General features: G+C 47.5%; 1 protein-coding gene across 4 annotated transcripts in view; it reads left to right on the forward strand.

The window, feature by feature from the left end:
• The window catches only part of LOC147031219 (uncharacterized), a 196,862-nt gene that overhangs the window by 144,609 nt on the left and 39,373 nt on the right, over positions 1 to 12,880 (forward strand). For all 4 annotated transcript variants that reach the window (XM_085876073.1, XM_085876071.1, XM_085876074.1 and 1 more), the window contains exons 11-12: positions 64 to 182; positions 12,488 to 12,599. In XM_085876073.1, coding sequence (XP_085732199.1) covers positions 64 to 182; positions 12,488 to 12,599 — 231 coding nt within the window. The remainder of the gene's footprint in view (positions 1 to 63; positions 183 to 12,487; positions 12,600 to 12,880) is intronic.

A 12,880-nucleotide genomic window follows, 5' to 3' on the forward strand; every position in this document is an offset into this window, starting at 1 on the left:
CTTGGTTCTATTTTTATTGTCTTGATTTACATCTCTGTGAGTTACAGGTCTTTTGCTTTGCAGACCTCTTTTTTGGCTTGATTCCACAAATGATGATACTGGACAGCAGCATTCAGAAAGCCAAGCGTCAGTTGTTGGGGAAGAATAAAAGAAGGAAACCTTCTCGTACTCACTCTCCTCTGGTAAGGCCCTTGCTTTGGTACTCTCTGAATCTCCAGTGCTGAGCATCATCCACCTTTTTCATCTCCCCTTTCATACAGCTAAGTTTAAGGGAGGCTGAAAGAATTTGATACTCAAAGTTAGCATGGGAGCTTGCAGGCAGTTTTCCAAATATATAGTACGTTGATTTCATATTATCAATTTAATCAAAATACTGCATTTTCCGATCCAAATTAACCAAACTCCGACATAATTTTTCTTCAACTTTTCCATTTCCTCATCATGCATAATGTTAGTCAAAAAATAAAAATAAACGTTCTCTTTATATGTTACAACTTCCTCTTTTGCACGTGTGGTTCTCGGTCTTGTATCATAAAGCACTCCTCTTTTTGTTCTTTAAACGATGGTTTTCAACTCGACCTTTCCTTCATCCCGTGTCAAAAAGTCCCACTGTTACAACGTTTCTTTTCTCCAGTCTCTTGATTCTCCTTCATTGCGTCCCTCACGTGATGTCTTTAATCGCATCTCCGACATAAATCTGAAACATCCCAATTTGCAATGCATGTTCATGTTCCATCAATCGTCGTTTTTCGTTTTTTTTCCCAACTTCAGTGCCAATTCACCCCATCTACTTAAATAACCCAGGGTAAATACCTGTTTCTTACCCCCCCTCTCCTTACCCCTCCCAAATTGCCCCTCATCCTTCCTCTGCTCTTGGCACCTCCTCACTGTCTTCTGCGTCAGTATCAGCTCTTCCTCTGTTGTCCCAAAGTGTGTGGTGTTCTAACATCCGTGGGCTCCATTCTAACTGAACAGATATCTCGCTCTCTTTATCAATACACTCCTCATCATCAAAAACATGCTTCTACCTTCCTCTCAGCACACCCCCCCCTCCCCAGGTCAGGTAGGTCAAGTATGGGAGAATGCGCCGGAACAGCGCGTCGCTGCTTCCACTTTCTGCCGGCATTCCAGGGGCCTCAGTTGCCGTCTCAAATCCCTGGTCAGAGTCCAAGTCTCACATCCGTAGAGCAAGACTGGAAACACCAAGGACCTGAAGGCTCGGACTTTCGTCCTCACGCACAGGTACCGGCAGTGCCTCACCCCATGATGCAGTTAATCCATGACTTCCCAGGCCCAACCAAGACGTCTGTTATCCTCTGGCTCCCAGCCAGCAGAGACATGAATATCCCTGCCAAGGTAAGTGAATCTCTTCGTGACCTCAACATCCTTGTCGCAAACAGGTACAGACAAGAGAGCAGCATCCAAGATGTCATTGGAAGTCTGGATTTTAGTGTTTGACCCAGGAAACCCGTAATCCCAGCGGCTCCGACTCTTCATTCAGCACCTCGAGGGCCCCTAAAAGGATATCTAGAGTCTCCGGAAAGATGCCTGCATCATCTGTGAAATCAAGGTCAGAGATCTTGATCTTCTCAAACAATGTACCGCAACTTGATCTCTCCGACATCCTCCCCATAATCCAGTCCATACAAGCGCAGAAAAGTGTGGGAGTTTCTACACACCCCTGAAAAACTCCATTAACAATTGGAAATAAGTCACAGATGGTATCACCACATCTCATCGCACTCTCAGTACCAGAGTAGAGTTCAGACATCAGATCGATCAGTTTTGGTGGCACCCCACGAAGGCCAAAAATCCTCCAGAGGGCATCCCAATTCACCGAATCAAACGCTTTACAGAGATCAACATAGGCTGCAAGCAGCCCCTGCTGAAACTCTCGTCTGCATTCTGTGAGGACCCGAAGAGCAAGAATACGTTCAATCATTGACCACCTGAAGGGACCGCCTCAGGTTAAATCAAGGAGAGACCTTGTAGTGGACGACACCCTCAGCACCACCCCGACACACACAACCGCAATATGACCCAGGAAGGTTACCCCGTGGTTTTCCTCCTATCATCGAAGATTGGGGGTCCCGAAGGCTTTTCCCAAATCTCATCATCCGGTGAGGTAGGGCAACTTGCGTAGGGCAACTTCACAGGAGGTACTCCCACGGAGTGGGTTTTCAGATTTATTGTTTGTTATGCTTTTCGTATGCTTTGTGGAATGAAGGGTTTTATGATGGCCAGAGTGCAAATCCTGCCAACAACGTCATAATAAAAAGTAACCCAACTGTAGGACGATCTCCACAGACACAGTTGGGCACTAGATATGGGTGACCGTTGGCTCACAAGGAGCTCCTCCGCCCTTTGACAGGTTTTGTTTTTAATCCTGTTGGGTGTCCATATCCTACACCTTCCTCACCAAAAAACCTCGTGGGGGAGATCGTTTCGTCACCGACAACCTGACCATGGAACAGGTTAGTGCAGGTTTGTATGGTACCTGCAGCATGTCACAGATCTAATCTGACCTGACCTGACCTGATATCCCCCCTTCCCAACCCCTCAAATCTTGTACCTCTCCTTGCCTGCTGCCTTCCTCACCATACCTTCGCCAAGTCTCATCTTTCCCTTCTCCCCACCTCTCCCATCGCCCTCCTCCATCTTGGCCATGCCTGCTCTCATCGTCTCCCCTCTCTCTCAAAGCAACCTTCACACTCCCCCGCCGCCAAATTTCCCTCTCACCATTCTCAACCCCCCCCCATTCTCCCTCCAATCTTCACCCTCATTCCCCCTTCCCAAAGTTGCCCCCCTCACATCCACAAAGCTGTCTCCTTCCCCCACCCTTTCTCTTCCATCTCATCACTCCACCTCCTTCAATCTTAAACTGCCCTCTGCCCCCTCTCTTATTACTCCCCACTGTACCTCAACCCTTCATCACTGAGCCTTTTATCCTCCTCATCCGGCCCACTCCCCGAGCTCAAGTGCAATCCCCCCCCCACTCTTTCAACAACTCTCCTTACCCCCCTTCCCTCGTCCTATCCTCCCCCCCTCCCCTGCACCCAAAACCTCCTCCCCTCCCTCTTCCTTACGGATAATAGTGCGGATCTCACACATCTGGGCCTTCACTCAAACCTGACAGATCTTTCCATACAGGTTGCCACTGACAAACCAGACATAATCTGCTTCACATAAACTTTCCTCCTTGAAGATGTCTCTGACTCCCTCATATCTCCCTGGTTACTCCCTCCTCCTGAACCTCGTGTGACAGACCTGAGCCTCATCCTGGCGGCGGAGTTGCTCTCTTCATCAAGTACTCCATGCATCACTCACCATGCAATGACCTCTCTGCCACACCCATAGGAATACCTCCGGCTTTGACTTCCCCCCACACCCACCTCATGTTTGTAGGTATACTGTCCAACAAACAGCGATGACTCCATTTACATCTCGCTCTCCAAAAACATGGACCAACATCTATCCTTGCATCCCAACTCTCTCTTCCTCGTATGTGGTGACTTCAGTTGTCATCACGCCAGTTGGCTCGGTGTGGGTACTTCTCTCACCAACCATGGCACTTCAGCAAAAAACTTGTGACTCATTGGGACTGACGCAATCTGTCAACGTCCGGCCCCGTTTCTCAACCAATGGTACGCTATCTCTTCTGGATCTGATTTTGACCAATTTTCCTGAAAATATCTGCTGTTCTTCTCTGCTCCAATTGGTTCATCTGACTACGTGCTCATCAAAGTGGACATCTCTCGAGCTGTTATTAGAGAACCACCTCAGCACCGTCGAGTCTGGTATTTCACTCAGGCCGACTGGCACGGACTTCAAGCAGCCATCAATTTCCAGACTGGTCTCCCATCTCTACTTCCTCCGACATTTACTCGTCCTGGGAATTCTTTCAAAGAAACTTGCTCTCCCTCATGCACAGATTTATCCCCTCTCATCGTCAGTTGTCCTACCCTACCTCTCACTCATGGCACACAGAATCTTGTGGCGAGACCGTTGTCCTGAAACAACTTTCCTTCACCTCATGGAAGGCTATTCCAACTGAAGGCAATCTCACTTCCTTCCATAAAGCTCGGAACAAGTGTGTATCTACCCCCAGGAGAGCCAGAAAACAACATCAAGTCGGAACTCTCAAACCTCTCTCTCTCCTCCAAATCCTGGTGGCATCTAATCAAATCTATTTCTGGTGAATATTCCCCCTCCATCACCTCCCTTACCTCAAATGGCCACACTGCTGATACCACACGTGATAAAGCTGAATGTCTAAACTCTGTGTTTGCTTCTGAATCTTGTGTCACAAACCCATCGCTTTCTGTACCCACCTTACTCAGTCGCACCCAACTTTTCCTGGACTCTGTGTCCTTTTCTCCTGACAAGGTGGAGAGCTTTCTGTCAAACCTCGACTCGGATTCTGCAACCGGTCCAGACGGCATCAGCCCACGTGTCCTCAAAGCCTGCTCTTCTGCTCTTGCTCACCCTCTCTCTGTTCAATTCACCCAGTCATTTGCTCAAGGTCATCTGCCATCTGCTTGGAAATCTGCAAACATCACTGCCCTGCACAAAAAGGTGCAAAAACAGATCCATGGAACTACAGACCAATCAGCCTTCTCCCAATCGTCAGCAAGGTTATGGAATCCATCATCGCTTCAGCCATCAAATCCTTCTTCTTCTTCTCCAATGGCTTGATTTCCGATCATCAATTTGGTTTCAGACCAGGTCACTCTACCCTGGATATGCTGCTTCTGCTCTCCCAACAATGGATGGAGGTCCTCACTGCCAGACATGAAATCACAGCCATCTCCCGAGACATATCGCGTGCTTTCAATATGGTCTGGCACCACGCAATTCTTCCCAAACTCTCTTCATATGGTATCCAAGGACATCTCCACTCATGGCTCGCAGACTTCCTCTCCTGTCACAGTCAACGTGTGGCCCTAAATGGAGTTCTTTCATCCCCTCTTCCTGTGCAGGCTGGAGTTCCTCAAGGTAGCGTTCTGGGCCCTGTTCTTTTTCTGGTTTTCATCAATGATCTCTCTGACTTTCTGGGAAATCCTCTATATCTCTTTGCTGATGACTCCACCCTCTGCCGTACCATCTGTCTTCCCTCAGGTTGGCAAGCAGCAGCCTATTCACTCTGTACACATCTGGATAAAATTACAAGCTGGTCCAACACATGGAACATGTCTTTCAATCCAGACAAATCTCACACACTCACTATGTCTCTCCAAAAGGACTGTGTGGAACTCCACCCCCCCCCCCCCACACCATCTACTTTCTCAACAATCCTCTTGAAGAATTCCTTTCATTCAAGCCTCTGGGTCTCACTATTTGCCATGATCTTTCCTGGGAAAGCCACATTTCCAAGCTGGTCTCCAAATCCAGTCGCTGACTGGGAATCCTCCGTCGTGCAAAGTCCTTCCTTGGCACACCTGAGCTCCTGAGCACTTACAAAGCTTTCGTCCACAGCTTGAAGGAGTACTGTTCTCTCCTCTCTGCTGGTGCTCCCACCTCTCACCTTTCTCAGCTTCCTGCTATGGAAGCCAAGGGATTTTGGATCGTTGGTATCTCCCGCGATGAGGCTGAGTCTTTGGGTCTCTCAATCTCTCACCACAGGCAGGTCAGTAATCTTTTTGTCTTCTGCCATCTCCTCTCTGGCCTGCCCCCCCCTGCTCTGTCTGAGATATGTATCCCCCCCCATATTTCCGCAGGACACTCAAGGTCCGCCAGCAAACCCCTTCTGGTAAAACTACCAAAATCAGGAATCACTGCTCACCTTCACTCTTTCATGTCTCTTTTTTCCCGCCTTGGGAACAAACTCCCACACTCTCTTCAATCCCACTCTTCCCTTCAGCTCTTCAAAACAGCTGTTCACCACGATCTATTCTACCCCCGCTATTCCACCCCAAACCCACTTCCTTCAAATTCCCTGATTTCCTTCCTGAAAGTCTCTGTGATGTCCATCTTGTTTACCCTGTGTATCTCGCCCCATCCCTCTCCCTTCCACAGATCTCCTCATGTATCTGTTCCCCACTGTTTTCCTTCTCTCGCCCCTCTTGTTGTGCATTCTGTTCGCTCTTATACGAGCCTCGACAGTGTGTACATATATATAAAATATATATATATATATATATATATATATATATATATTCTTTTTTATTAGAGCAGTTGACTCTTGTCTGGGCAAACTCCAGAATCCAAACACTATTTTTTTTTTTTTTTGTTAACATTTCAAGCCTTGTATGAGAGCTGACACACAACAAAGGGCAGCAGGAGACAGAAGGACAAAACAGTGGGGATCAGAGACATTATGAGATCTGTGGAAGGGAGAAGGATGGGGTGGAAAACACTGGGTGTGCAAGATGGGCACCACAGGGACTTTCAGGACCTTACACAACAGGGAACTTTCTGAAAGGAAGACAGGGAATTTGAAGGAGGTGGTTTTGGGGTGGATTTATGGGGATAGGAATGATTGTGGTTTTGGATGGGGGAAGATAAGAGGTCGTGGTGAACAGCTCTTTTGAAGACCTGGAGAAAAGAGTGGGATTAAAGAGAGTGTGGGAGTTTGTTCTGAAGGTGGGGAAAAAGAGGCATGAAAGAGCGAAGGTGAACATTGATTCTTGATTTTGGTAGTTTTACCAGAAGGGGTTTGCTGGCGGACCTCGAGCGCCCTGCGGAAATATGGCGGGACATATTGCAGACAGAGTTGACTCAGCCTGTCATCCTTCCGAGGTCGGCGAAATGAGTACCAGTATACTGGGCCGGTGTATACCCCAGTTAAAATAGGTGTACCATATCCCTGTGTCGTAAGAGGCGACCAGGGTTGCGTCAGGAAGGGCATCCGGCGTAAAACATGTGCCAAATCACTATGCGGATCGGATGATCCGCTGTGGCGACCCCTAACGGGAGCAGCCGAAAGGAGAAGAAGAAGAAGAAGAAGAAGATATTGCAGACAGAGCAGGGGGTGCGGTGCGAGCCTGGAGAGGTGATGGAAGAAGACAGAAACACTTCACTGAAAACATCAGAAAGTGCAATTCATGCTTTCAAAATTACATCTTTTGGAGCTACCTTATAAATTTTGGAATTTGGTTTCATGACGATCTCGATGATCCAAGGTCATGTTTATCACAGGATTGGATCTGTACATCCTTGATCAGGAGAGGAACCCAAATTTGCCCAGATTTATTTCATCGGAGATATAGATGAGCAATGCAACCAACAATGTAGCAATATTCCTGGGGGAAAAAACTGAAATTGTTCCTGTTCTTCAAGAAATGCTTCACCAAGAAAATGAACTGATAAGGAGCTTCAAATGTGCTGCTCAGCAAATGACCTCTCCAGAGTACAAAATCATCATTCTTGCTGACAAAGATACCCACAGAGGAGCATACAAGGCGATTCAGTGCACCAACATGCAATGAAGTGGCTGCCCTTTTGGTTGGAGAACCCCATTGAAACAAGGACATTGCAGTCCATTACCAGGGCAGTTCTGTAGACCGCATCTCAGAGACCAACAAAGCTTATGATGCACTGCAATATCAAATTATCCTCTGGCAAGGACAAGATGGCTATTACTTTCAAATTGCACAACAAAACCTACAAACTGGACTGTCAATTGCTTACAAAAAAAGTTTCCTCAAATTGTTTCTATGCCGACTACATAATGGTCAGAGAGGGTGTCGACCATTTACTCAAATGTGCAGCCCTCTTTCATCAGCGTATAGTTGACATGTATGCCAAAATTGAAGGTGAGTGACGTTACATTCTACTGAACCAGAAAACTCTCACAGTGGAGTCATATGCCCACTTGCAAGATGCAATCAATGCAGATGGTGGTCAAGTTAAATTATCTGATGATAATTTCCAAAAATGTGCAGAACCTGCTGTAATGATGGGTTCTTTTTCATTAAGGTCTGCCTTCGAGGTGGTCCTGATTCCCCAACCATCCCACTTGCAAGATGCTACCCTTGGGCTGGAACAGAACGACCACCATAACATTTCATGCAACATGATGAATACTGCTTATGACTTACTATGCTTTGAACAGAGCTCCATATTGAGACATCTAGGTCTTTGTGACAGGCCTCAAAGACAATAAATGAAGATTTCAACAGTGGCAACAGAAAGAAATCTTACCTGTAAATATAATTCCCAATTAAACTTTCCATAGTAAAGCCTCAGATTTTCACTAGTTATGAATATGGTGCAGTTTTGCAACAAAAGGTGGCATCAATACTTACTATTTATTTCTGTTTGTAGAATGGATATCCCTCCTAGGATACAATAAAGAGAGCTTTGAACACTATAATACGTTATAAAGAGATGAGAGTAAGAAAGTGTGGTGGGGGTGGGGAGACAGCAGGGAGAATTGTGGGTTATTAGATAACAGCTTGGCAGGAAGTGAATGTAAGTGAGCAACAGCAGGCGTCTGTTGAGTGGTTGGTCCCAGAACCAACACTTGTCCCTAACCAGAACATGGCTATTATTGCATGGCTTTAAATATAAAAAACAAAGGGCAAAATCACAGAGGGCAATCACGTACTGGGGAACTTATTCTTGCTCCATAAGCTAATTAACACCACACCATCCCTCGTGTGGTGACACGTAACACTTAAGCTCACAGATTCCTGAACATAGTTGCATTGAGTTCCTTTCTACTTGTGCACGGACCAAGCAACTCGACACAATGCTAAACTCACAGATTCTGTGTCAGAACAGGTCAGATTAGATCTGTGACTTGCTACAGGTACCATGTAAACATGAACTAACCTGTTCCTTGGTCGGGTTGTCGGCGACTGAACTGTCTCTCCCAGCAAGTTTCTTGGTGATGAGGGTGTATGATATGGACACCCAGCAGGATGAAGAACAAAACCTGTCAAAGGGTGGAGATGCTCCTTGTGAGCCAACGGCCACCCATATCTAGTGCCCAACTTTGTATGCGGACATCCTCCTGCAGTTGGTTTACTTTTTATTAGGAGGTTGGTGGCAGGATTTGCACTTCGGCCACCATAAAACCCTTCATTCCGCAAAACATACTAAAAGCATCAAAAAATCTGAAAACCCACTCCGTGGGAGTACCTCCTGTGCAGCGTCCCTCCGCATGGCAGCTCACGGGATGAGGGCAAAGCCTTCAGGACCCCCAAACCTTGATGATCGGAGGAAAACCACGGGGTAACCTTCCCGGGTCAGATTGTGGTTGTGCGTGTCAGGGTGGTGCTGAGGTGTCGTCCACCAGACTGCGGTCTCCTTGTGTTAACCTGAGGCATTCCGTTCAGGTGGGTGCTTGGAATGTCCTCTCCCTGAGAGGATGATCACCTGTCTCTGTTGTCATCTGAGCTAAAGTGTTTGGACATCGGTATTGCAGGATCACCTGTCTCTGTTGTCATCTGAGCTAAAGTGTTTGGACATCGGTATTGCAGCACTCTCTGAGGTTTGGAGACCGGATTTTGGTGGGATCATGGTGGAGTAGTTACACCTACTATTGGTCTGGTCAGGTCAGGTCAGGTATGGGAGCATGTGCCAGAACAGCGCGTCGCTGCGTCCACTTTCCGCCGGTACTCCACGGGCCTCCATCTGGCCATCCCCCAGGCTGATGCCAGGCCCATCCCCATCTCCTTGAGATGATGGTCAACCTGCTGCGACTACGAGGCACGTGGTCGGCCCACTGGCCTCCTCCACTCATGAGACTCCCTCGCTGAGAGAATCTGGTGAGCAGGATCAGCGTCAGGAAAAAGAGCCACGTGTCCATACAGCCGCAACTGATGCTCACGGACTATGCAGGTAACAAATCTCATCCGAATCTCTCTCAGCAACCGCTCGTTGGACACAAAATCCGACCAGCGATAGCCAAGGATTCTCCGAAGAGACCTGGTACCAAAGGAATTAAGTCTCCATCTCAGATCCTTGGTCAGAGTCCAAGTCTCGCATCCATAGAGCAAGACTGGAAGTACCAAGGACCTGAAGACTCGGACTTTCGTCCTCCCGCACAGGTACCGGCAGCGCCACACCCCATGATCCAGTGAATCCATGACTCCCCAGGCCCGACCCAGACGTCTATTGACTTCTGACTCGCAGCCAGCAGAGACATGAATATCACTGCCAGGTTAAGTGAATCTCTCCACGACCTCAACATCCTCACCACAAACAGACACAGACAGGACAGCAGCCTCCAAGATGTCACAGAAAGCCTGGATCTTAGTTTTGACTCAAGAAACCCGTAATCCCAGCGGCTCCGACTCCTCATTCAGCACCTCGAGGGCCCCCAAAAGGATATCTAAAGTCTCCGCAAAGATGACTGCATCATCTGCAAAATCAAGGTCCGAGATCTTGACATTCCCAAACGATGCACCGCAGCTTGATCTCTCCGACATCCTCCCTAAAATCCAGACCATACAAGTGCTGAAAAGTGTGGGGGCCAGTACACACACCTGACGAACTCCAGTAACAACTGGAAATAAGTCAGAGATGGTACCACCACACTTCACAGCACTCTCAGTACCAGAGTAGAGTTCAGACATCAGATCGATCAGTTTTGGTGACACCCCACGAAGACCAAGAATCCTCCAGAGGACATCCCGATTCACTGAATCGAACTCCTTGCAGAGATCAACATCGGCTGCAAGCAGCCCCTGCCGAAACTCTCGTCTGCGTTCGGTGAGGACACGAAGAGCAAGGATACGGTCAATCGTTGACCTCTGGTGTAAAGCCTGACTGCTCTGGACGCTGGTGCTCAAGCAGATGGTGGCGAACCCTATCAAGAATTATCCGAGCAAAGACCTTGCCCGGCACTGAGAGCAGCGTCACCCCTCGGTAGTCTGGTCTGGTCGCTCTGATGGTTACCATGCCCAAGGAGTTGCTGAGCTCTGTCCAATAAGCTGACTCCAATGATAATTGAGGTAACACCAGTCAAAGAGCGTATTATGAGACTAAGGATTCGTCACTCCTTGGGTGTCATTTCCCTGGTCTCTGTTTATGCTCCTACTGAGGCGAGTGATCTCACCGTGAATGATACATTCTACGCCACGTTCGAGTCTGTGGTTGATCACTGCCCCAGATGAGATACTCTTGTCGTCTTGGGGATTTTAATGCATCGACTGGAACTGATAGGGATGGTTATGAAACGTGTGTTGGTCCCCATGGGTCTGGAATTGTGAACCAGAATAGCACTAAGTTTCTTGACTTTGGAAGAGGTCATGGACTTAGGGTGGCTGGTTCATGGTTTCAGCATCCACAAGCTCATCGCTGGACTTGGTATTCCAACGCTGGTGGTGTGGCAAAGGAGATTGACCATGTGCTCGTTGATGGTCGCTGGAGGATGATCCAGAACTGCAGTGTTTACTGGAGTGCTCAGTTCCTCAATAATGATCACCGGCTTGTTGTTGCAACTCTGAAGGTTCAGCTTAAATCCAGGAGAACGGTACCATCCATGCCTGGTGTTGACTTAATTGTTAGTGTGGTGGGCTTGGGTCCTGGGTTAAAATCCTGCTCAGCTGTTGAATTAATACCAGGTTAATTAATACCAGAATTAACTCGACCTATCATCCTTCCGGGGTCGGCAAAATGAGTGCCAGCATGCTGGTGTACTGTGTCGGAGTGGCGACCCGTCCAGGATTGAACCCAATAGCCAAGGACACTGCTTGAGCAGCTCCAACACTCTGCACAGAGTATGGTCCCAATCACCTCCTCCTCCAGCCTTGGCTGGATGTTGGCAAGCTCACGGATGAGAGGGTAGTTGAGGAGTTTGCGAACAGGCTGAGTGGAGATTTGGGGGGCTGGGTACTTTGGCGGATCTTGAAGAGTTGTGCAGTGCCTACAAGACCACCGTCCTTGATGTTTCCATTTGATGTCTTGGAACTCACCATAGGACAAAGAAGAATTTTCTCTCTCAATGGACACTGCATACCATTGATCAGAGTCGCAGGGCCAGGCTGAATGGCAGAGCTGAGCTGTTTAGGGAGCTAAGGCATAAAACTGCACGTGCACTAAGGGTGGACAAGGAGGCCAATCTGTGAGGAATCTGTGAGGGGGTAGAGCATCACCTGTGGACAAGTGATTCTCGTCCTGCTTACAGGGGAATTCACGTATTGCGTTCTTCCAAGTCCGTCGCTCGGTGTACTGCAGTTCGTATGCTGATATTACAATAAATCCCTTGGTGTGCTGTTATCACAATAGATTGCTCTACTCTCTATTAGATTCTTTCATCAACCTCCACAATCTAACAATATGAACAGGACTTTGATGCATGAACACATTATATGAGATTTGATCTGGCAATGCATCCTGATGAGCTAAGTACTCAGATAGGTGCAACAAACAGGTGACCCATGTTGCATAGATCCTCCTTTCCTCACATCTGAAATTTAAGTGGTGGGGGAAAGGGAGGACAGAGGCTGTGGTTGGGGCAATTTGTAATAACACTGTGATTGCACTAAGTTTCTCGGTACACACAGGCACATCTGTAAGTGCAGTGTCTTCATTGTAGGTGATGAAACAGATGTTGAAGGCCTCAAAAGAGAAAAATATTGTCACAAGGACTGGTGCCATGCCCAAAACAAAATCATCGCCCCCCGCTCAGGAAATTGAGATGACGACAGGTAACAGGAACAGATAATATCTGCATACACAACGAATATTACAATAAATTGTAAACATTATTTGTGATTTTGTGGCAGTATGGTCAAGGGGTTGAAATCTTATTTCGGTATCGACCAGCTGATGTATATGTTTATCCACTAATTGATGTGGATATATCCACTTGCTGATGTATATGTTTATTTACCAATTGATGTCTACTAACTGACCACCCAACCTCAACTATCACTCTTACCCATGTCGCTATATGACCACCCATCCTCCACATTACTCTCATCCATAT

Source organism: Eptatretus burgeri, chromosome 3, assembly GCF_056783735.1.
Source record: "Eptatretus burgeri isolate ZD-2024b chromosome 3, Ebu_testis_v1, whole genome shotgun sequence".
In the NCBI taxonomy this organism is placed as follows: domain Eukaryota; kingdom Metazoa; phylum Chordata; class Myxini; order Myxiniformes; family Myxinidae; genus Eptatretus; species Eptatretus burgeri.